The 24,537-nt window shown below is 38.9% G+C and overlaps 1 protein-coding gene across 2 annotated transcripts; it reads right to left on the bottom strand.

The window, feature by feature from the left end:
* Positions 1-1,321: 1,321 nt before the first annotated feature.
* FAM221A (family with sequence similarity 221 member A) lies at positions 1,322-24,537 on the bottom strand. 2 transcript variants are annotated; one of them, XM_041727369.1, is made up of 7 exons: positions 24,411-24,537; positions 20,697-20,870; positions 17,500-17,690; positions 15,555-15,761; positions 10,727-10,834; positions 6,659-6,741; positions 1,322-1,843 (listed from the first exon to the last, which is right to left on the bottom strand). In XM_041727369.1, the coding sequence occupies exons 1-7, from the start codon at positions 24,473-24,475 to the stop codon at positions 1,775-1,777; spliced, it is 897 nt and encodes a 298-aa protein (XP_041583303.1). In that variant the 5' UTR covers positions 24,476-24,537; the 3' UTR covers positions 1,322-1,774. The 2 variants fall into 2 exon arrangements, with proteins under 2 accessions (XP_041583303.1, XP_041583304.1); XM_041727370.1 differs by lacking the exon at positions 15,555-15,761.

The following is a 24,537-nucleotide window of genomic DNA, read 5'->3' as shown; positions in this document are numbered from 1 at the left end:
ACATCAACATGACAGGAGTTATCACTATGCCACTTACCTCTAGCTATGGGGTCTTTATTGTCATCTGTCCAGTGAATGGTCCAGTCACAGAATCCCATCCAGAGGGTTTGCTTTCTAAGGCCATTCCTGGTACCCATCTTAGCTTGGGTCTACCCACTACCCAAAAGCAAGCCTAAGACAAATATTCATACAGGTGAGTATTCTTTGAGAAGTAATCTGAGAGAACCAGAGAGAGGGATCAGAAAGGGAGAAGTTAGAGAAAGCTAACATAAGAATGAATTACAGAGCTGGCCACTGCTATGGGTAACTGGTAGTCAATCCCACAGGATTTTCTGAGGAAGCTTATGAAAGGCATCTCAGAATTCTCTTCCCAGCAGAAAAAAGAGCATTTATCCATAAGTCAAGGATGGTCCCAAGGTCATTAACACTCCCAGAACTTTCATACAACTATGATGCAAAGGAGCTCCAGTAAGCATCCCAAGCCACACAATCAGAGGATCCCTGGAGAAAAAGACAAGAGAATCATGAGATGTTCTCAAGATGAAATGCCATCAAATGGCTTCCATGAGAAGCCGTCAGAAGCCTGCCTAGAATTGTTTCACGGCAGTCTTGGAGTAAGAGGTGGGGCCAAGAGGATTTGAATTGCTGCACAAGAAGTTCAATACAATTACATACAATGCATAATCAACAAAACAACTATTTTTTTAAGATTTTATTTATTCATGAGAGACAGAGAGAGAGAGAGAAAGAGAGAGGCAGAGGCACAGAGGAAAAGCAAGCTCCATGCAGGAAGCCTGATGCGGGACTCGATCCTCGGACTCCAGGATCATGCCCTGGGCTGAAGGCAGGCGCCAAACCGCTGAGCAACCCAGGGATCCCCTCAACAAAACAACTTAAAAATCAGAAGACACGACTAGGGCAGCCCCAGTGCCACAGCGGTTTAGCGCCTCCTGCAGCCTGAGGTATGATCCTGGAGACCGGGGATTGAGTCCCACGTCCGGCTTCCTGCATGGACCCTGCTTCTCCCTCTGCCTGTGTCTCTGCCTTTCTCTCTCTCTCTCTGAATAAATAAAAAATCTTAAAAAAAGATTATTAAAAAAAAAAAAGAAGACACCACTAAAAAATGATTAAATAGGGATCCCTGGGTGGCGCAGCGGTTTGGCGCCTGCCTTTGGCCCAGGGCGCGATCCTGGAGACCCGGGATCGAATCCCACATCAGGCTCCCGGTGCATGGAGCCTGCTTCTCCCTCCGCCTGTGTCTCTGCCTCTCTCTCTCTCTCTGTGACTATCATAAATAAATTAAAAAAAAAAAAAGATTAAATAATTTTTAAATACAATTTTTATTTAAATACATAAATCAAGATTACAAAGTTTGACAAATAAAAAAGATATTTTTAACTTACTATTTTTAAACAGTGTTCCCTCCTTATATATTTGTTCAAGACCCCCAATAACATGTTTAATTTTTTAAATAGCCTCAAAAAGTTAAATTATGACAAACTAAAAACAGTTACTGTATTTTCAGACTTTGACCAATATGAAAATAACCTCATTTGTTAGGAGAGATAAAAATATATACAAAATACTAAATCATGAATGTTGACAAAAGTAATATAAAGTATTTTCACTTGTTTAAATAAAGGAAACAATCAAAATGACATTTTTACATAGTAAGAGAAGTAAATAATCTGAGAGAAAATAAAGTGTATTATTATATTTAAATAAACACAAACAAGATCTATTTGGATGATGGTTTTAATTTTCCCAATAGTCTTCATGAAGGTTTTGTACTTGATGGCAATGGTGCTTTTCCTTTCTGCTTAGCAACCTTTTCCATCTTTATCTGTAAAATTAAAATATTTGTTGATAAAATAATCTGTAAAACATTCTAAAGAAAAAAAGGTTATACACACCTTATCTGGAATCATGTCTCATTTATCACAGCCATTTCACAGTTATTTAGCTGTGACTAAACTGCTAAATTCTTTTTTTTTTTTTTTAAGATTTTATTTATTTATGAGAGACACAGAGAGAGAGAGAGGCAGGGACATAGGCAGAGGGAGGAGAAGCAGGCTCCATGCAGGAAGCCCAATGTGGGACTCAATCCCAGGACCCCAGGGTCACGCCCTGGGCCAAAGTCAGGCGCTCAACCGCTGAGCCACCCAGGCATCCCTAAGCTGCTAAATTTTAAAGCCAAAATCTAATAGTCAAAGGGACCTAATTGCATTTTTAAAATATGGTATGATTTTAGGGCGCCTGGGTAACTCAGTTGAGTAAGCGTCCAACTTCACCTCAGTCATGATCCTGGGGTCCTGGTATCAAGCCCTGTTTTGGGCTCCCTGCTTAGTGGAGAGCCTGCTTCTCTCTCTCTCCCTCTGCTGCTCCCCCTGCTTGTGCTCTCTCTCCCTCTCAAATAAATAAATAAAATATTTTTTAAAAAATATGGTATGATTACAACTTTGCAGAAGCATTTTATAAAAATAACATATAGTGAATATTGCTTTGGAGAAAATTCATAAGTTAACTTTACCTGCCACTAAAAAAATTGTTTTACAAAAGCTTAAATACCTAACCTTACATCCAGTCCATGCACATTCCCTACACAGGATGCAGCTGGATTATCTCTGAACATGGACTGCTTTGAGGACAGATACCTATAATTCTGGATTTTACATTTCCACAGTTAACTCTTTGAAGGCTGCCTTCCAGTGTCAGTGAAGCAAAGACATATCTTTACATATCCTAAGTAGTGGCCTTCTGACCTTTTAAAAACATTTAAACCCTTTCTATGGGAAAAAAAAAAAAGGCCACAAAGAACACAAAGCCCACTGCCTCTTAAAATTTCCTGAAGCAGCACCCACTACCTTATCCTTCAAGGAGAAAGGGATGGAAAGTATGGGGCATGGTAGGTGGAGGGCCTCCTACCTTTTAAGGTAATAGGAATAATATCAAGAAACCAGAAGGGACCTAGTCAAACCAGTCTACCCAATCATCAAATTGTAAATAATAACTTCCCAATAATAAAATTTATATATCTCACCTCTGTCTCATCCCCCGTTTTCCCCTCTCCCTCCTGAGTTGGTTGGGAATCTCATTCAAAAACCATACATTCGTATCACTTGTACACTATATTAGTCAGCAGGTCATCTGCAGGACCTCCAAAGGCATACCCTTCACTAAGGCAAAGATTATAGGCTTTGGAGTCACATAGAAGAGCAAGTGTATTTGAGTATGAGTATTTGAATCTTAACTCTACCATTTATTAACTACTTGAGGCAAAATATTAAACCAACAGTTTTCTCTCTCTTTTTTTTAAGAAAGATTTTATTTATTCATGAGAGACACAGAGAGAGAGGCAGGCTCCCTACAGGCAGCCTGATGTGGGATTCGATCCCAGGACCCTGCAATCACAATCTGAGCCAAAGGCAGATAGATGCTCAACCACTGAGTCACCCAGGTGCCCCTTCTCATTTGTTTAAAAAAAAAAAAAAAGGATCATAGTAATAGATACTTCTCAGAGTTGTTCTAAAGGTATAAATGAGATCATATATACAAAATCCAGATACTTAATAAGCAATCAATCAACAAATGCTAGTCCCTTTTCCTTTCTCATTCATGGCCAAGTGTTAGATTTATAGTAATGTCAAAAAAGGGACAAGATGCTGAATGACCAAACAAAGCCAAAGCCGGGCATTCTTACTTAGTACTTAGCAAATACATCCACCTAATCTAGTGTCTGAAGAGCAAAGATACCTCCTCCTGCTCCTTTTATTCTTTTTCAATTTCCTGGAACTAATAGCCCCTTTCACCTAGTTCACCTTTGATAATTGTTTCCCTAATAAAATTCTCCTTTCTTAGGGATACGAGACCATCCACAATGGAAGAAAATAACTTGACCTAATACATAAAAGAAGCAATGAAGGGCAGCCTGGGTGGCTCAGCGGTTTAGTGCCACCTTCAGCCCAGGGCCTGATCCTGGGGTCCCAGGATCAAGTCCCGAATCGGGCTCCCTGCATGGAGCCTGCTTCTCCCTCTGCCTGTGTCTCTGCCTCTCTCTCTCTGTGTGTGTGTCTCTCACGAATAAATAAAAATAAAATCTTCTAAAATAATAATAATTTAAAAAAAAGAAGCAATGAAGCAACTCTTCAATAATACCGACACTTCAATATACCTAAAAGTAATTAGTACACTATGTTACCACAAAGGCTTCAAATATCAAAGCCAACTCACATTTATGGTAGATTCTTCCCCATACTACATGTTACCATTGTACCAGGATAGAAGCAAAACCAGATATGCATTGCTTTCTAAAGGGGCTGTGACCCGTCAGATTTGGCTTCCTAATCATCTTTTCCCTCAGTGGTACATATCTTGTTTTTTTGCAGTAAAATCCAAGTACCAACAACACGTATAGTACATACCAGCTCAGAGGAAGTTGTTGAGGTTTGAGCTTCTTTGTTTTTATATGCCATTAATCACACAGGCTGGAAAGTTTATAAGCTGTGTCTCATAAATCCATAAATCACACAAGCTGGAGAGTTATAAACTACATCTTGTAAATCCATAAATTCTAGGTCTATTTATAATACTCAGTCTGGATTGGCCAGGTACATCTTCTAAAACAATCACTCCCCCCCCATTATCCTCCCACAAGCAAATACTACAGACATGTTTTCAAGGCAGTCAACACAACCCAGACTTCTTGAGGAAAGGAAGTAATTCTAGAATCCTGTCCCTTCCCTGTGAAGGAAAAACTAAAATCCAGCTGTGAGCATGTGTATTCCAAGAGTGGAGATTGATGTGATTAAAAGTCTAGCCTTAATGATGTTGTAAAAAGTCTTTTTTTAACCCTCCCTCTGGCCATTTCATCTCCCTCCCTGAGATCCTACTACCTCCTCTTTCTCTTAGATGAGAGCTTTCCAGTAAGGTAGCCTCTGGCCACACATGGCCCACTGAGCACCTGAAATGTGACTGGTGTGACTGAGGAAAATAATTTTTTAAGTTTTAATTAATTTAGAATTATTTAGCCACATATGAATAGCTATAGCACAGGTATAGAACACTTTCATCATTGCAAAAAATTCTATTTCTAGCTCTGCCTTAAATCATCCAGGACTCCCCCCTCTACTTCAAAATTCTTCATCAGGGAAACCAAGCTGATCTCTCTCCCCTACTCCCTTCCTCTCCTCTTGGAAGGTGAATTTATTTAAAGGTCTCCTTTCTCCACACCTTCGGTTATTTAACAAGCTATAACAAAAAGTGACAAGAGTGTCTTTACTTTCATGACTCTTATTACCCAATTGGAGAGATAATAAACACCCACAGAGCAACTATAAAATAATCCTAAGGAAAGCACTTTGGGGACTATACCACATGGTGGATACCATCCCCCATACCTTATCAAACTAACATACTTTCATCTGGCAACAAACAAAAACAAAACTCTCAAATGTGAACATGGCCATGAAACACATCAAATATCTAAGTATATGATATGTTTGAAAGTAAGTATCAATTAATATCTGTTTCCTTTTTCAATTATCCATAAATATTTATTGAAAACTTATTATGTACAAGGTACTATAGTTAGTTCTGGGGAAAATATTAAGAATAATAAAATACTGTTTATCTCCAAGGAGGTTTTTCTTTCTTTTTTTTTTTTTTTTTTAAGATTTTATTTATCCACTCATGAGAGACACAGCAAGCTCCCTCCTTGCAAGGAGCCCGATGTGGGACTCGATCTGGGCTGAAGGCAGACGCTCAACCGCTGAACCACCCAGGCATCTCTATCCCCAAGGAGTTTATAGTGTGGTAGATAACTGATGAAAATTATCACTACAGAAAGCCGGGAACACATCATATAGTTGTTGAGCCCTGGGAATTGCTAAAATACATTTCTATTTAGTGTCTAGTTCCTTAAAGGCTAATGAATAATTTTAACTTGAGTCTAGATATACCTGATGTACTGAGAAGAGATATTACATATAAAGAATTCAAGATCCAGGGGCACCTGGGTTTCTCAGTTGGTTGAGCATCCAACTCTTGATTTCAACTGGAGTCATGATCTCCAGGTTGTGAGATCTAGCCCCACATCTGGCTCCTCACTCAGTGGGACATTTGCTTGAGATTCTCTCCCTGTTCCTATACCCCTCCCCCTACTCTCTCTCTCTAAAATATATAAATCTTTCTTTAAAAAGAATTCAAGGTACATTTAATTTAAAAGTCTGCTGAGCCACCTGGGTGGCTCAGTGGTTGAGTGTCTGCCTTTAGCTCAGGTCGTGATCCTGGAGTCCTGGGATCAAGTCCTGCATCAGGCTACCTAAAGGGAGCCTGCTTCTCCTTCTGCCTCTCTCTTTGTGTCTCTCATGAATAAATAAAATATTTTAAAAAAAATCTGCTGATAGCTGATGTTTATTATTGACAATTTTATCTGTATATTTAATCTTTATGACCTTCATAAATTAACTACTGTATTATGTATCATATTATTCATTCATCCTGTCTCTCTCTGAATCATTCTAAGTAAGTCTCAAGGCCAACATCAGCTATAACTAAAGACTTTATAAATTATTTTTAATGATTTTCCGCAATCAACATGTAATTGCATCTTTGTCACAAGTTAAATGCCTAGTATAAGCAGATTTCACCACAGACTTACCCTTTCTTGGTATCGTCTTTCAAAGAAAGCCATATCATCCTCCTCAGGTCTCTTTATGGAAGAAACTTGACTACTTGTACCTACTAATAAGGAAAATAATTCTGTAAGTAATATATTTATGGAACTACAAATTCTGCTGAAATTTAAAAAAAAACAGAAATAAAACTTTCCTCTTACTGGTGATAATGTTTTATTTTTCAAACCAGAATGATCTAAGTGGTAATTGATCCTACTACCTAATTATTTGGGGGGAGGGTAGGGACAGAGAGAGAGGAACAGAAAGAAATCTCAAGCAGACTCCCAGCTGAGCACAAAGCCTAACACAGGGCTTGATCCCAGGACCATGAGATCATGAACTGAGCCAAAATCAAGTTGGATGCTTAACCAACTGAGCCACCCAGGCACCCCTACTTAATTCTTTAGAATGCAGAGCATTGCAAAACAAAGTAATGTTTATTGGCAAACATTCCCCTAATGTGCAACTGGTTCATATCTCTTTCATATAAAAGCACACTTAGCTTTGTCCAACTACATTTTAAATTTTATAGCAAAACTAGAATTTCATGTAACACCATAACAGATAATATACAAAAGTAATTACATAGTCTGAATGCCATAGTGCATTATGGCACAATGCCTTTCTTTGTGCCATAGTCTGAATGTTTGTGTTCCCCTCAAATTCATATGTTGAAATCCCAATGCCCAAATGCAATGGTGTTAGGAGGTGGGGTCTTTGGGAGGTACTTAGGAGGGTGGAATCCTCATGAATGGGATTAGTGCTCTTATAAAAGAGACCCCACAGAGATCCTTGCTCAACTCTTCCACTGTATGAGGACAAAACGCGAAAGGGCCAGCTGTGAATCAAGAAAAGACCTTCACCAGAACACAACCATGCTGGCGCCCTAATCTCGGACTTCCAGTCTCTAGTGAGAAATAAACCATGTGAAATAAATTTCTCTTGTGTATAAGCTACTCAGTCTATGGTATTTTGTTATAGCATCTGACTAGACTATGGCAGTTTGTACAAGCAACCAAGATACTACCTGCTTTGAAACTTTTCAAAACTAAAATAATTGTAACCATTTTCCATAGTATTCACTTTAAAAAATATATGTATATGTATTTTATTAAAGTTCAATTTGCCAAAATATAGTATAACGCCCAGTGGGTATTCACTTTTTAAAGCTAAACAAGCACCAGTTTGTGCTATGAAAGGAATTTAAAATTGCTTCAGGAAAGAAAATCACGTTTTCATTCTGACAGTCATTCTGCCAAAGTCAGGGGACAGAGACAGTGACCCTCCTTCCCTGACCAGTCAGTAGTAATAAGGTCTAATCAGGTGAGTGGGGGGAGGTAGTAACTAGCTTCCATTTAGAATCTATAGCTCAGGAATGTCTGAGTAAGCTGGAGCTGGACAGAGACTGTTACCGAGTCTGGAGACAAAGTGACTTACAATAGGCAAGTGCAAAAAAGATACAGGTTTCCTACTGGGGGACCACAGAAGGCAACACCACCAGCCAGGGGTGGTCCTGTGTTTCTCTCTCAGAAGAGAATATACACTGAGAGGGTTCTGCAGTTTTCCTATAACAACAGGAATGATCCTGAACAAGTGGACAGTTCAATCAGAGTTTTGATCAGAAAACACTGATAGAACACCTGTGGGCAAGGCAATGGGTCAAGTGCTGAAAAAAAAAAAAAAATCAAGCTATCTAAGATGTGATTCTGACCAGCAGGGACAATCTAGCAGTGGCCATCAGACCCCTGCATGCCACAGAATGCTGTGTCCTCGGGGCCACGTGGAGGGAAGGATGGCTTCTGGCTGGCACCATCAGGGAAGGCATTTCCCAGTCCTCTCCTCCTGGGCCTCAACCTGTCCTCTGTGCCTCTATGTTACTGCTCGGCCTGGCCCATTCCTGGCACTTGCTTATCTTCCTTACCTTTCTTGGTGGTGGGAGAAATGCACATTTGAGAGGTTAAGATCCTGCCTCCCAGGTGCCTAGTATGTGTGGAATTGATGTATTCTGGAAATGTCCCTTTGCCTTGGTTCAGAAAAGTGGAAAAAATTTTGGGAAAGGAGAGCTAAGATGGGGTGATAGGGGTAAGGTGTTCTAGTCAGAAGGTGGGAGCAAAGTTATACCAATAAGCAATTTTTTTAAATTTTTATTTATTTACGATAGGCACACAGTGAGAGAGAGAGAGGCAGAGACACAGGCAGAGGGAGAAGCAGGCTCCATGCACTGGAGCCTGACGTGGGATTCGATCCCGGGTCTCCAGGATCACGCCCTGGGCCAAAGGCAGGCGCCAAACCGCTGCGCCAACCAGGGATCCCCCAATAAGCAATTTTAGTATAGCTCAGACCAGATGCTACAAAGAGCACCATCACCGCCAAGCACCTCAAGAAGGTAGCTGGAAGCCCTCTGCCACATAGGTTAGTCTGTAGAATTGGAAAGCTTAAATCCTTTCCCAATTATCTAGTCAAGCTTAACCAGAGCATCTGAAAGAATAATGAACAACTAGAGGGTCTTACATTTCTGGAAAGTAGAAAGATCAAGTAAAGTCAACATCTCCCCTGCCACTAAAACAGTGAAGCTGAATGTCAAAAGTATAAAGAAAGCTTTTGGATATCTTCTTTTCATGTGTTTTTGGCATTTTGGTCTGTAAGCAATCAAGATGGAAAGAGACCCTATCCCAAAGAGGAAGATTTGTAGGAACCAGAGTAGTTGAGGCCGAGTATTCGTTATGCCTTTTCACTTGCACAAAACCATGGCTACAAGGACTCTCCCATGTTGATAACCAGACAAGCCAACACCCATTGTGCAGGAGGGTGTGATGATGATGGTACACCAAAGTCCTGAGTGAAGAGTCCCAGAGGCCCAAAGCTCTGATTAGGGATAATACTCTGTGGCCAGAAGACAACCCACAAAATAGCCCAGTGCCAGGACAATGACCAGTGACAATGACCAGCAAATATTTGGCTGGATGGAAGTAAGTGGAAGCAGCCCTGCCGGCCTCAGACTTCATCACCACCATCTTGAAAGATCTACATACTGGGTCTTGGGATGGGGAGCTATCTCTGTCCCCACCCTTGACCCCATACAGAGAAAACCTGGGTAACCTGTGTCTTAGGACTGCAGGCTGAGGTGAAAGGTGCAGGCAGGAGAGTGCACCTGTGTAGTCTTCTGAAAAAGTTAAGGACCTTGGGTCACTATATCATTGTCATATGATAGAGCCATCTTTAAAATCCAGCACTGGTATAACTTTAGAACCCATAATAATATGAGTATCTCTCGAACAATGAAAAGCACACCTTCCTCTGTGCCTTGGCTGCCACTACACTCAGTCAAAACTGAAGCATCAGCAGCAATTATATCAACCTTAGAAGTTGACACAACTGTGTCCTTTTTCTTGGTTTTGATTTCCTCTATCTATATTTTATCATAACTTTGTTGGGTGTTGTTTGTATACGCAGCCCCAAAGCCCCTTGTGGAGACAGGGTATATGAAAAAGTTTTAGGAAAATACAAATAAAAAGAAAAATCCCATATAAAAATATTTGTAAATATTAAAAAATATTTGTAAATATTAAATACCTAATATATCATAAAAATTCCTTCTTCAATTTTTTTCTTATTTTAATAAGGGAAATAGAATACTAGTGCTTAAAAATGAATAAAATTCATATATATGTATAATGTTTATGTATAATTTATATGTATACATATAATTTATAAATGACAAAACTTTACTAACCTATACTTATTACCAAATTACATCCTGCTTGGGAGAGCCACTAGAGGGCTCTCTTATTCAGACATGAAAACAAGAACGTCTAAGGTTTTAAAATTTCAAATTATTATATTATTAGAATCCTCATAATTCTCAGATTTAACAATTTTCAAAAAAAAAAAAAAGGAAGTTTCTTGCTTTTTCTCAGTACCGGGTCAAACTAAAAGTAAAATGAAAACGAAATTGTGGTAATACTGAGGGAAAAAAATAAGATCAAGAAAACGAATCAATCTACATTCTTATTTACTACATCCAAACATATCTGTCAGTTTCATTTCATTACCATCTGTCAGTGTTTCTGGAGAAGAACTAGATGATGCTTGAAATGATTTTAGAAATGGGTGGTCCATGGTTGTAACTGGAGAGTCTAAAAATTCAATTGAAGGTGCACCTGAGAACAAAAAAAAGAATGGAAATTAAATCCTTATTTGTTAGGACACAAAAAAGTTATTTCAATGCAAAATAAATAAGAACTTCAGCAGAATAATTAGAAAAAAAAATCTTTCTATAAAAAAGGAATTTTTATTTAGATGTTTATCTGCCATATAAAGTAAAAGGGAATTAGGTAAAAGTATGTATTTCTCAGATATCGTTTTCACAGAAAAAATTATGCATGAGTGGAACTATGACAAAGAAGTACAAAACCTTAATACAGTCACAAAAACACTATCAAGATAAAACAAGACATTCATGATAAAGAACCTGTAGTTGAAGAGGGCAGAATAAGTGTATTTTTACTCTGTTCCTCACTGGAAAACCATCTCAAAATGAAATATGAAAAAGTAAAGAAAAATTCAATGAAATGAAGAAATATCCACAATCCCACACCACAAAATTACAAAGGCCAATCGCTAAAAACATTGACCTTTGGACCAAAAGGAAGGAAGCTGTAAAGAAAACATATTAAGCGCTCTGTCTTCTTCACAAACCACCACCTCCCCTACGTTCCTCTCCCCATTTAGCAGAGAGGGAAGGAAATAAACTTTTAGTCCTATTCGGCTTTTAAAATGAGTCCTCTCTTATGACCTAAACAGTGTGGGACAATGCTCATTCTTTTAGATTCCTGCCCCCTCCTTCTCCAGTTCCTCTCTCATGTGGCTGGAGGTCCACTGAGGTCCTTATGCTGTCTTCTGGTTGCTGCATGCACTACTGATCTCAAATGCTCAAGGTTAGTTAAGTGGTAGTGTAGTCTCACAGCTTGGTAGGGCCTCACACTTGCTTTCTCTAGAAGAAGTACAAATCCATCAATGCCTGCCACTTCTCTACTGAATCCCCCAGAGCTCAGAGGACACACCTCTAGCTCTGCTCAGGATCCCCTTGCCATGACAACTATCATGGCAGGTCCACTGCCTTAGAGCTCAGCTGCCTTCCAAACACCCACTAGGAGCTGGGCATTATGGGCTCCTGCATCAAAAAGGAACCAAAGCAGCAAGTTGTCATCTCTGTCCAGGACTCTACATGGCTAATAGAGCAGATGACCCTCTGCCCCAGGCTCCCCTACATCTGAAATCAAGACAAAAACATATTGCTTCCTCTCCTCACTCACCTTTCCTCACCCTACCTTCCCTCAGGGGCCAAAAAGCAGAGGTTTTCTCTCTTTCTGTTATAAAGAAGACCGACAAAATACCAGAAGGCATAAGAAGGCAAAGATGGCAGCTATTCCGACTATCACTTAGCACTGTTTGCAAATGCCAGCCATGGTAATTAGTAGAGAATAAGATCAGAAATACTGGAAAAGGCAAAAATACCATGATTTATAACAGCAACCATTTATTTTATTTTTATTTTTTTAGAGATTTTATTTATTCATGAGAGACATAGAGAGGGAGAAAGGCAGAGACACTAGCAGAGGGAGAAGCAGGCTCCATGCAGGGAGCCCGACGCAGAACTTGATCCTGGGTCTACAGGATCCTGCCCTGGGCGGAAGGCAGCGCTAAACCTCTGAGCCACCGGGGCTGCCCGCAACCATTTATTTTAAACTCTAAGATTAAGTAATAAAGGATTGGTAACAAAAGCAGCATAAAACATTTGCTTTTCTATAAACAAATAATAATCAGCTAGAAAATATAAAGAAAGGAAAAAACCCTACATATGGTAGCTATAAAAAAAAAAAAAGGAATACCCAGAAAGAAAATTAAGAAATAGATTGAGGACTTTCATGAAGATAACTTCAGAATTCCAATCAGAGGGAGGCCTAGGTGTTGAGTATCTGCCTTCGGCTCAGGGTGTGATCCCGGGATCCAGGGATTGGGTTCCACATCAGGCTTCCTGCAAGGAGCCTGCTTCTCCCTCTGCCTATGTCTCTACCTCCCTCTCTGTGTCTCTCATGAATAAATAAAATCTTAAAAAAAAAAAAAAAAAAGAATTCCACTCAGCTACCCAGAAGACAAATGCAGAGACTCAACATTTTAAAATATCAATTATTCCTACATTAATCTACATTCAGCCTGATATCAACTAAAATAATAGGATGTTTTTGTAAAAATAGAATGTTTTGTAAATAATAGAATGTTGCCAAAAAATAATGCCAAAGTTCTCAAAAAATTAGTAAGAAAAAGCCAGGAAAATTCTTAAGTAATTAAGTCATAAATATTAATTTATTATAAAGTTTTAATATTGAAAACATTATGGTAGTTGCACACAGAAATAGGCAACAGTGAGGCAGACCAATTAGCCCAGAACAATTCTGGATTGAACCCAACCCTACCACTTACTAACTAGGTCAATAACAAAGAACTAAGATATACACTTTTCTGTGCTGGGTTTCTTTATCTATAAAATAAGAGTAATAGTAACACCAAACTCAGAGTTATTGTGAGAACTACATGAGTTAATAGATGTAAAGAGGCTGAGGGCACTTGGGTGGCTCAGTCAATTGAGCAGTTGAGCATCTGCCTTCACCTCGGGTCATGATCTCTGGGTCCTGAGATCGAGCCTGCTTCTCCCTTTCCTCTGAGCCTATCACCTGCTCACATGCTCTTTCTCTTTCCCTCTCTCATCATCTCTCTCAAATAAATAAATGAAATCTTAAAAAAAAAAAATGTAAAGAAACTAGAAAGACTCCTAGAAGTCCAAAGCTGCAATCATCATCAACATCATCATTATTATCATTATTTTTTTGCCTTTGGGAACTGGATTTTCAGTAACTGTTCCACGAGCTTAATAAAATCATGCGCCCATGAAAATTGAAAAATTATTTATTTATGGAATTTAACAAGCTAGTTGTAAAATTACCTAGATGAGAATACATAGATAAATCAAGGGAATCTTAAAACACACACACAAACAGGAGGCATTCACCATATCAATATCAAAACACACTATGAAAAATAATAATTAAAAATAAGTAATATTGACAAAAGATAGGCAAATAGGCGAATGCCACAAACTAGTAAGTATGACAGAATGTGAGAAATGTAAAGTTTCAAATTATTTGGGAAAGAACAGAATTTGGATAATTTGTCATCAATTTGAACAAAAACTGAAGTTACACATACCTCACACTTTCACAAAAAAAAAATGTGTTCCAAGTACATGAAAAAGCTAAACATAAAAAAAAATTAAGTATTAAAGTGAAATAAAGGTGAACATAATTATAAAATTGCCTCCAAAATTTAAAAACTATACAAAAAAAATAAAAAACAAAAGGACAGATTGGAAGAAACTATCTGCAAAATGAATGACAGATTAGTATACAGAATATACCAGACCTCCTATAAATAAATGAGAAAAGATAAAAACATAAAAGTGAGCAAAGTATATGAAAAGACAAATCACAGAAGGTAAAATGGCCAATAAATACGAGAAGATTCTCATCCCACTGATAACCAGGGAAATCACACTGAAATAACATTTTCACATGTCAGACTGACAGAAAATTAGGTTTGACAACATCAGTGACTAGCATAAATGTGAGAAATAGGGAAGCTAAAAAAATCAGTTGAGGAAGTATAAACAAATACAGCATTGTTGGAAGGCAATTTGACAGAGTATATTAAAACTTCCCACATTTCAACCCAACAATTCTACTTCTCTGTGTCTACCTTAGGATCAGATTTTTGAAGCATATAAGGAAACAAGTTCTAGGATGTTTTTGGCAGGACTATTTGTAAAGGAAAAAAAAAAAGGAAACAATCTAAATTGTTTTAAACAAGGTTTAGAAAAACTGACGGTAATGGCTTAGAAAATCTGACAAAGTGACATAATAGAATATTATGCAGGGGTTTAAAAGAATTAAATAGATTTGTGTGTTCTGATATGTTAAGCTCTCAAATTTTTTCCAAGTTAAAACTATAAAAATGTATGCTAAAAAGAAAAATAAATTATCAATTGATGACAACAAATTACCCTCTGGGAAAGAATCTAGGGTAAAGAGAAGTGTTCAAGGGGGACTTACAATACTTCATTTCTATTATTTGAATATTTTACAAGATAATATTCATTTATATTTATGTAATTTTGTACTGAAAAAAACAGAATACCAAAAAATCCATACACACAGAAGTATTTAAAGTAATTAGGAACCATATTCTTCCTAATCCTATTCATTCAACTCAGAAGAAAAAAAAAATAGCTCAAGATCTATCCAACTGAACTTTTCCCTATATTATATACTTAAAACCTTCATGTATGCAAGCAGTGTGTGCATACATTATAAATGTGATAACATGTATACACATGCATAGGCATATGCACACATAGACATAAGCCTGTTTCTAAAATGAGATGGCTATAATGGCAAAAAATTGCATATAATTGGGCAACAAGTGAAGTGTATTATATCAAATAAAAGAAATACTCAGCCACTACAAAAACATGGTTATGGGTTGGGATTTGGGTCCTAGTATTGGGGTAGGAGTGATCTTTTCTCTTGTGTTTTCTATAAGGACCATACAGTGTATAGTGGCAATAAAACCTTTATTTTAAAAAATACAAATCAAATGAGAGAACGTTTTCTAGAAAAAAACTAAAGAATATAAAGTGTGAAACAAATACAGGACTTCACTATCGTCAGCACACATAAAAACAATATGACAAGCTCACTTAACAGACTGAGCCACCCAGGTGCCCTACATATATGAGAAGCTCACATTCCGTAGATCACCACTTACCAATCCCACTGTCATCTAATCGCATGTAGCCTTCTGCCAGTGAGCTGAAGCCAGTTAAGCCTCCCATCGCTGCATAAGGAACATCCTGTCCCACTGGTTTTCCCTGAGCCAGTCTTTCTTGCTTAGTTTCCACTACTGTGTCATGAGCATATGCAGGCTGACCACAAGCACAAGTGAAGCAACTATGGAATCCTGAACACTTGGAACCTGAATCAAGACATAAAGGGAGTTAAATATGTCTCTAAAATAAGTACTGAGCTCTCTGCCCTAAAAATGCCCAGCTTAAAAAAAAATGCCCAGCTTGGCCACAATCATCTGAATCTGGATCCCTTATATGCTGTCCTCTGGCCTCTACAACTCTAGCCTCCAGCCCCTGAACTCCCTCCCAGCCACTGCTCTTACTCCTGGAAGATGCTGAAATGAGTAAGATAAGGTAACGTATGTAGCAGGAAAAAGGTATTCAAAAAACCAAGTGGGACTAAAAGAAATTGGGGTAACGTTAGAAAGCCAGGAAATACAGGCCTTCTCCTCAAACACTGAGTTAGAAGCAGGTGTGGTGAGCCCAGTGGTAGGACCAGGTGAAGAGACAATGTGGAGGCCTCCCTGTGGTTGCCCCATAAAAGTCATATAGGAAAACCAACCCACAGACATAGAAAGGACACAATGGAATATTGTTTAACAATAAAAAGGAAAGAAGTACTCATGGATGCTACAACATGAATGACTCATACAAACATTATGCAAAGTGAAGGAAGCCAGTTACAAAGGGCTACCTTATTCCATTTATACAAAATGTCTAGAATAGGCAAGTCCATACAGACAGGAAGTATTTATTGGTTACCCAGGACTGGGGAAGAGGAAGGAATAAAGAATGACTACTAATGGATATGGAGTTTCTTTTGGGGGTGATTAAAATGTTCTAAAATTGACTATGGTGATGGTTGCACAATTCTATTTTAAGTATATTAAAAACCCACTAAACTGTACCCTTGAAATAGATGAGTTATATGCTATGTGAATTATATCTTAATAAAAGTTTTATATATATATGTATATATATATTAAAAGCCACATTGAAGTGGAGGCCAGAATTCACTATTAAAAAAATTTTACACACTCACACTTCTAAAAAATGTGTATGGAAACCAAGGCACATAAGTAAATTTTATCTAACTACTTCCATACTTAGCCAATGAAATACATTTATTCCTGCCACTGTCATTAAAAATGTCTTATGACATATTTCAATTCCAACTACTATGAAAACTAGAATAACTTACCTCCTGAAGAAAATACTGAAGTAATGTCCTATGTCAAGGGGTTTTTAAAAGGATGATCAAGTGAAAGGGCCTATGTGATAGGGGCTGGGATTTGGGTATAGGTATTGAGGTAAGGGTGCTATCACATATAATGTGCTAAAATTATGTTACTTTTTGCTTTTCCCATCAGCCTGTGTTTTAGGCAATTACATGATAATCTACCAGGAAATTATAAAATCTTTTTCAACTTTTCCGATCCTTTTTAAAAACCTCTCAGAATTTAGTTGGTAAAATTCCCATTAAAAAATTTAAATCTGGGTCACCTGGCTGGCTCAGTCAGTAGAGCACACTACTCTAAATCTCAAGGTTGTGTAAATAAATAAACTAAAATCAGATCGCATCTAGGTGTTCTTTAAAATCTATTGTTCTCAAAAATAAATAAATAAAAAATAAAATCTATTGTTCTCATTAACTTATTTGAATTACATGAGATTACGGCTTCTGATTGCAAAACATACAAATCAGAGGTTTTCCACAAAAATAACATTTTAGAGTAGTTCCATCAAGCTTTTCTGAGTTGTTTAATATTGACCACCCAGCTGAATAAAACTGGCAAAAAGGCATGTTAAATATTCAATAAAGAAATACAAACATTCTGTTGGTATGTTTATAATAATGTAACTCACAGACATTGCATATAAAGCCAGCCGCAGCACTGTGCTGATCCGCAAAGTGCTTGCACCTGCAGCGAATGGGCTGCGTGCCATTCAGAGGGACGTAGAGGTAAGTCCTGCATGGGCAGCCAGTCACTCGGCAAGGGAGACTAATGGGGCGCTGCTGCGGAATCGTTTCAAAGTCAGTTTTATGTTGTTTATACCTAAAAGAAATAAATAAAAAGGAGGATATTAAAAAACAGTGCAAGTATTGCTGGAAATTACCATTTCTATTTTGTTAAACACAAAATTATTCTTTTTATTTTCCTGTTCTTGTTAGTAAGGCAAAAATTAACTCCCTTACAGTATTTCCGTCAGCTATGTCACAAATTGCGTTGGTCAGAAAAAAACCTTCACTCTTTTAGATTTTCATTTTTAGTTACTTAAGAAGAATTTTCACAACAATATACAAGGAACTATAACTCCCTTAATATACTTAGCACTAGTGTGGAAAAAGTTCTTTATCAAAATTCTTTTTATCAAAGTACACTACTTAAATTTTTCATAGGTTTGCTATTTAAAACTGAAATAAGTTCAGTAAACATATATGAATGTAATTTAATTTTTAAATTTTAACTTCAAAATAAAGCGTCAACATTTTTAAAAGCCAAAGCTCTTTGTTAAAACACTTAATTTTCTTAAATAGGCCACTCACTTCTTGCTCTTAAGGTGATACTCAATAAAATATTAAGCTTATTATTATTAATATTAATATAATTGGTACAAATTAAAATAGCAATGAGATACCATTTTTCACTTAGCAAAGAAAAAACTATACATAATTCACAATGCTGTCAAGAGTCTTATAGAAGAACCTCTCTCACTTAATGTTTCAAGACAGTTAAGATCCATTCTTTCCATGGTGTATTTAATTTTGCATAAAACATTTCCTAATGTATATAATTGTCAAATCAGTGTTACACCCCTGAAACTAACATTATATATCAACTGTACTTCAATAAACAAATAAAAATAAAACCATCAAATTTAATTGAAAAAAATCCTTTAACCAGATAGTTCATTTCTCAAAAATATACCCTAATAATTCTGTGTATAGAGATTTCTGCAGAAAGATAATATCAGCAACAGTACACAACATATATCTAAGGAAATGAGTAAGTAAATCACTAGACAACAGTTTCTAGAATTTTTAGCACTGAAACCTCTTCTGTAAATATAGTTTTTTACAGAACCATGATATAGAAAATAGATAAAAGCAGAATTGGATAAAGCAAGGGAAAGAGCCAGAATTGGAGTCTGTCCTTCCCTTAACCTGACCTTCCAAGGGTACCCCTGAGACTCCCTCACAGCTCTGGGGAACACACAATACACACCACCGGACTAGACAGCATATTGAGTAGGTATTAAAAATCTTATTTGTGATTACTACACAACAATGTGGAAACATACTTCTGTGACTCTGTCATTAAAAACTTGTTCAATATTTATATGTACACATAATTAGCAACTATGTATGTAGTTTTCTCTATCTATGTAGAGAAAAACTGCATGAACAGTGTAAAAAGTATTGAGGGTAGCTGCCTTTGGGTGGTGAGCTTTCTATTTTTCTATATATTCTTCATTTATCTCAATAATAATTTCAATATTTGCAATAGGGAAAAATAATAGTTTAGACAGGGATCTCACTGAGTGATCAGTACTAAACTTTTCGATTGAATTTAGGTTGGGTTAATTTTTAAGGTTAATTCCATGCAACATAAATATATATAAATGAGACTGGCACTAAATCTATACAAAGTAAATGATAAAACCAACACAAATTTACCAAACTCCTCTTCAGTTCTAAAAGATATCAGCATAACCCTTATCCTCCATTTCTCCACAGTGTTTTTAGTTGGGGTTGCTAAATAAATTTCAAGTCAATCTATATACAACATTACTCATCCTAGCAACTGCTTAAGAACCTTTGGCAGATGGCAAGTCTGTATGTAAATAGCAACTATACAAAGAGTCTCTCGTGAAAGAGCCCCAGAAACTATCAGAACAGGGTGGTTCTCCTTCCATGGTTTCTTTGGAACAGAAAGTTAAAAAGTTGTTACCTGAAAACACATAATAGGTTCAGTGATTTTTCCAAGCAGCAACTCTGTCCTTTTGAGCTTTACAACTGTGACCTGTGACAGCAGTAAAATTTAAAGTAGAACACAACAAACACGGCCAAATGCAAACCTCAGGTACAGGCAATACACACTCAGTGACTGGAATCTCCTGCATTTTCTTTCCTTCGTGTGCTTTACTTGGGAAGGGACCATTTGTAATAAAAAGCGGTGTGCGGGATCCCTGGGTGGCGCAGCGGTTTGGCGCCTGCCTTTGGCCCAGGGTGCGATCCTGGAGACCCAGGATCGAATCCCACATCAGGCTCCCAGTGCATGGAGTCTGCTTCTCCCTCTGCCTGTGTCTCTGCCTCTCTCTCTCTCTCTCTCTGTGACTATCATGAATAAATAAAAAAAAAAAAAAAAGCGGTGTGCTTGTATTTTTGTTTAAGAAAGGTATCAACAGGGGATCCCTGGGTGGCTCAATGGTTAGACCCCTGCCTTCAGCCCAGGGCGTGATCCTGGAGACCTGGGACGGAGTCCTGCATCGGGCTCCCTGCATGGAGCCTGCTTCTCCCTCTGCCTGTGTCTCTGCCTCTCTCTGTGGGTGTCTCTCATGAATAAATAAATAAAATCTTTTTTAAAATTTTTAAAAGAAAGGTATCAACACATGTTTCTTAAAGTACAAAGGGAGATTAGTAAGTCTGAGGAGAAATGCTTCTTCTATCTATAGGTAAATAACCTGTTCAGTGTGGGTTAACTCAAACTCTTAAAAGCAGTTTGGCATTCTGATGGCCCATCCTTTACTAACTTATCTGGTAGTGGGAGAAGTAGACATCTAGCAAAGCTGTAGGGTCACCACTCATTTTACCAACTGCAAGAGAAGAGATGCTTAGATTGATGGACTCCAGAATAAGTTCTCATAGGATATAAGAGAAAATTTTAATTATAGCAAAAAAAAAAAAAAAAAAAACACTTTAGACAATTTCTAGGGTATTATATAAAGGCCTATTTTTAAATGTTTCTCAATTATCACAAATAATGTTATTTACAGAAGGAAGATACGCTGTGCTACAGTTTTATATTTTCTAATCACCAGAAAACAGAGCAATATCTTACCTATGTGTACAAAAACACAGTGTCTCTGGCCCCACAAGCTTACAATCCATTCCAGTCGGTGATCGCCAGCTCACAAATAACCTGTTCTGTAAGCGCATCGGTAGTACTTTCTTTTTGTATTCTTCATATTCTTCAGGAGTAAAAAGTTTCCCTCCATCGTCATCACCAACAATTCTACAACAATAAAAACTTCTCTTAAGCCTTGAATATTTATTATTCTACAACAATAAAAATTTATTTTAAGCCTTGAATATTTATTTTCTAGGTTAAAAACACTAAACTCTAAAATTAAACTATGCTTATAAAGTCAAAGGAAATGCTGTTTCAGCTTTGCTTTTTTTTTTTTTTTTTTTTTTTACATTAGGCTTATGTTAATAGCAAAATTACACACAATACTAGTAAAGCTTGGGACACCTGGGTAGCTCAGCGGTTGAGTGTCTGCCCTTGGCTCAGGGTGTGATTTTGGGTCCCAGGATCGAGTCCCACATTGCAGGGGGCCCACTTCTCCCTCTGCCTATGTCTCTGCCTCTCTCTTTCTGTGTCTCTCATGAATAAATAAACAAAATCTTAAAAAAAAACACACACTTCTTTAAAAAAAATAGTAGTAAAGCTTTTGCTTTCCAAGTAAAAGAGGATTAAAAAAAAAAAAAAAAAAAAACCTCTTGAACTCATGACATCTGACTTTACTGATCCAGGTTTACCACCGAACAATTACCGCAAATTCAATCTCATTTTCTCCTTTGATTCTGAAGCAAACATGTTCACACTTTTCAATAAAAACTGGAGCCTGGGATGCCTGGGTGGCTCAGCAGTTGAGTGGCTCAGCAGTTGAGCGTCTGCCTTTGGTTCAGGGCGTGATCCTGGGTCCTGGGATGAAGCTCCAGGGCGTGATCCTGGATCCTGGGATGAAGCTCCGCATCGGGCTCACTGCATGGAGCCTGCTTCTCCCTCTGCCTATGTCTCTGCTTCTTTCTGTGTCTCTTGTGAATAAATAAAATTTTTTAAAAAATAAAAAAAAAAGGGATCCCTGGGTGGCGCAGCGGTTTGGCGCCTGCCTTTGGCCCAGGGCGCAATCCTGGAGACCCGGGATCGAATCCCACATCAGGCTCCCGGTGCATGGAGCCTGCTTCTCCCTCTGCCTATGTCTCTGCCTCTCTCTCTCTCTGTGTGTGTGTGTGACCATCGTAAATAATAAAAAAAAAAAAAAAAAATTTTAAAAATAAAAAAAAATTAAAGCTGATGCCTAACCTGCTAAAAAAATCTAATAATTCCCTTCTTTAAAAACAATACTCTTGGAAAAAAAAAAATAATAATACTCCTGGGACACCTGGGTGGCTCAGGAGGTTGAGCATCTGCCTTTGGCTCAGGGCATGATCCCTGGGTCCCAGGATCGAGTCCCACGTTGGGCTCCCTGCAAGGAGCCTGATTCTCTCTCTGCCTGTATCTCTGCCTCTCTCTCTCTCTAATGAATAAATAAATAAAATCTTAAAAAAAAATAGTGCTCCCCCCAGAAAAACAATAGTACAAAAAATATTAGTGCTGAAGACAACATGGGTAATGTGAACCCAAATCCTGGCTAGGAGTTTAAACCCACAGAAACCCACATCTGTATTGAGTAATCATTGTTTAATTCCAAAACATCAACTTTAAAGTTTTATGGGAAAAATTAAGCTACCACTATTTCTTAATTTCTTAAGAAATTAAGAGTTGACATTCCTGGAGAAAAAGGAAGCGCAAGTAAAATAATTTATTCAGAATTGAAGAAATTTCTCCTTGAAAATATCACCCCTTAAAAGTCATGAAAAATGTTTGTTTGTAGGATGCTACTTAATTTTTTGTGCAATCCATCCTTTTTCCATACTTTCAAGCCTTTAGCTGAGGTAGATAAATAAAACCAATGCGGAAGCTACGAAGCCATCACAACCTTCTTCCTTACTTAAATAATTTAGAAACACAATAGTAAAAGGGCGGGGGCATTTTATTCTGAGAAAAGTTTTGGGTCATTTCACATTATAATAGCTGTCACGAAGTTTACCAATAGGTACTGAAAAAAATCAAAATCAATACAGGTCTTTAAAGATAGAGATCATTTGTATTTGCTAAGCCAGCACAGCTCAAACTTTACAGTAATTACAGAATCCCCGAGGGATCTAGTTCAAATGCAGATCCTGATTAATAGGTCTGGAGTGGGGGTCCCTCGAATCCCACATCGGGCTCCCGGTGCATGGAGCCTGCTTCTCCCTCCGCCTGTGTCTCTGCCTCTCTCTCTCTCTCTCTCTCTCTCTCTCTCTGTGACTATCATAAATAAAAATTTAAAAAAAAAATTTACAAAAAATAGGTCTGGAGTGGGCCTGAGAGTGCACATTTCTAGCAAGGTCACAAGTGAGGCCTACACCACTGGTCCATGACTGCTACACTTTGAGTGGCAAGGCTCTAACTTTTTATAGTGAATTCTTCCAGGTAACTGTATTTGCAAAAATCATTTTCCACCAGGTCTTGACATTTTCTGAACCAGGCAAGAGACCATATCTGGAGGCTGACAGTTCACTTATCTAAACTAATTATCTAAGTAATAACCAACACCAAGGCCCAGCAACTTGCTCCCAGGGAAAAGCCCTGGAGGCTAAAGGAGCCGGCCCTGCCCTTAGTGAGGACTGGGTGGAAACCGTTCTGGGCCCAGGACTCATGGCCTTACCTGGACCTACCAGACCCGGGGGGATGAGGCCTGACTCACCAAGCTCCTCATTCTTACTTGTCTGGCTCAGAATTACCAACCGTTCCTAGGTGTTACCCAAAACTATACTACCGGGACCATCAGAAGGAGCGGAGGCCAACTAAGCAAGCCGTTTGCCCTAGCAACCCTGGGTGATTTGGGGCGGCCGCCTTTAAGCAGAGCACCCCCTCTTGCTCAGACTTCCCAGGCGGGGCAGTGATTGCCTCACTTCCCGTGTATACACACACACACACACACACACACACACACACACATTCTCCTCCCTCCGACCTCCTCCCTGGCCAAACGGCCTCCCCTCACCTCCTCCCCGACCCCGGCGCCCCTGCCGCCTTCAACCGTTGCCATATGCTCCTGCTGGTCCCTCTCCAGGAACTCCCACTCACCCAGTCTCCCAGCTGCCAAAAACCTTTCTTGGGGAGACCAGAAAAAATAACATGTCTCCGCAGGTGCATCAGCCTTGGTCAGGCAGGGCCCAGGGCAGTGGGCAGGCAGTGAGTCGCATCCTCATCCTCAAACCAAAGCGGCAGCTACGTTTCCATTTCCGTGAGAGGAGTTTCTCGGGAACCACCGCACCACCACCAGTCTTTCTCCTAAAACCAGCACCTCGGGGTTGGGAGCATGTTTGGAAGCTCACGACACACCCTATTGCTAAACTACCATGCAAACGACGAGGCCCGAGCAGTCCAAGCGTAACTCGTCACAGGCCATTTAGAAAACCACAGTTGCACCTCTGCACAAATCTAAGAGTTAATAATCCCTCCTGGAAGGGGTCGGGGCGGGAGATCTGTTAAACAGCCTCGGGAGAGACTTATTGCAACTACGGCAGAGCTACGTGTCATTACGATATTACAAAAAGACGAAACTCCAATCAAGGTTAGTGAGCCTCCCGCAACAGCCGCGGATCAGATTCCGGGAGCTCCTCCGGCGCGGGGGACGCGGCCCGCCTGCGTTCTCCTCGCCACGCCGAGCCGCAGCCTCACCTCCGGTACTCCAGGTAGTCGTCCACCGCCGCGGCGCCGCCGGAAGGCAAGGTCAGCCGCTCCATGGCTCGGGGAAGCGAGAGGCGGCCGCCGGGCGCGCCGGCTCGCGGGCCTCCGGGAAGCGAGG

Source organism: Vulpes lagopus, chromosome 13 (assembly GCF_018345385.1).
Source record: "Vulpes lagopus strain Blue_001 chromosome 13, ASM1834538v1, whole genome shotgun sequence".
Taxonomy (NCBI): Eukaryota; Metazoa; Chordata; class Mammalia; order Carnivora; family Canidae; genus Vulpes; species Vulpes lagopus.
This window is presented reverse-complemented; position numbering and strand designations above follow the sequence as displayed.

What these genes read in the sequence shown, in the direction of transcription:
- FAM221A (XM_041727369.1), bottom strand. Translation starts at nt 24,475, where the DNA reads ATGGAGCGGCTGACCTTGCCTTCCGGCGGCGCCGCGGCGGTGGACGAC. An exon ending in GACTACCTGGAGTACCGGAG is followed by an intron (nt 20,871 to 24,410) that starts GTGAGGCTGCGG and finishes TTATTGTTGTAG; the next exon opens with AATTGTTGGTGATGACGATG. An exon ending in CTGTGTTTTTGTACACATAG is followed by an intron (nt 17,691 to 20,696) that starts GTAAGATATTGC and finishes TATTTCTTTTAG; the next exon opens with GTATAAACAACATAAAACTG.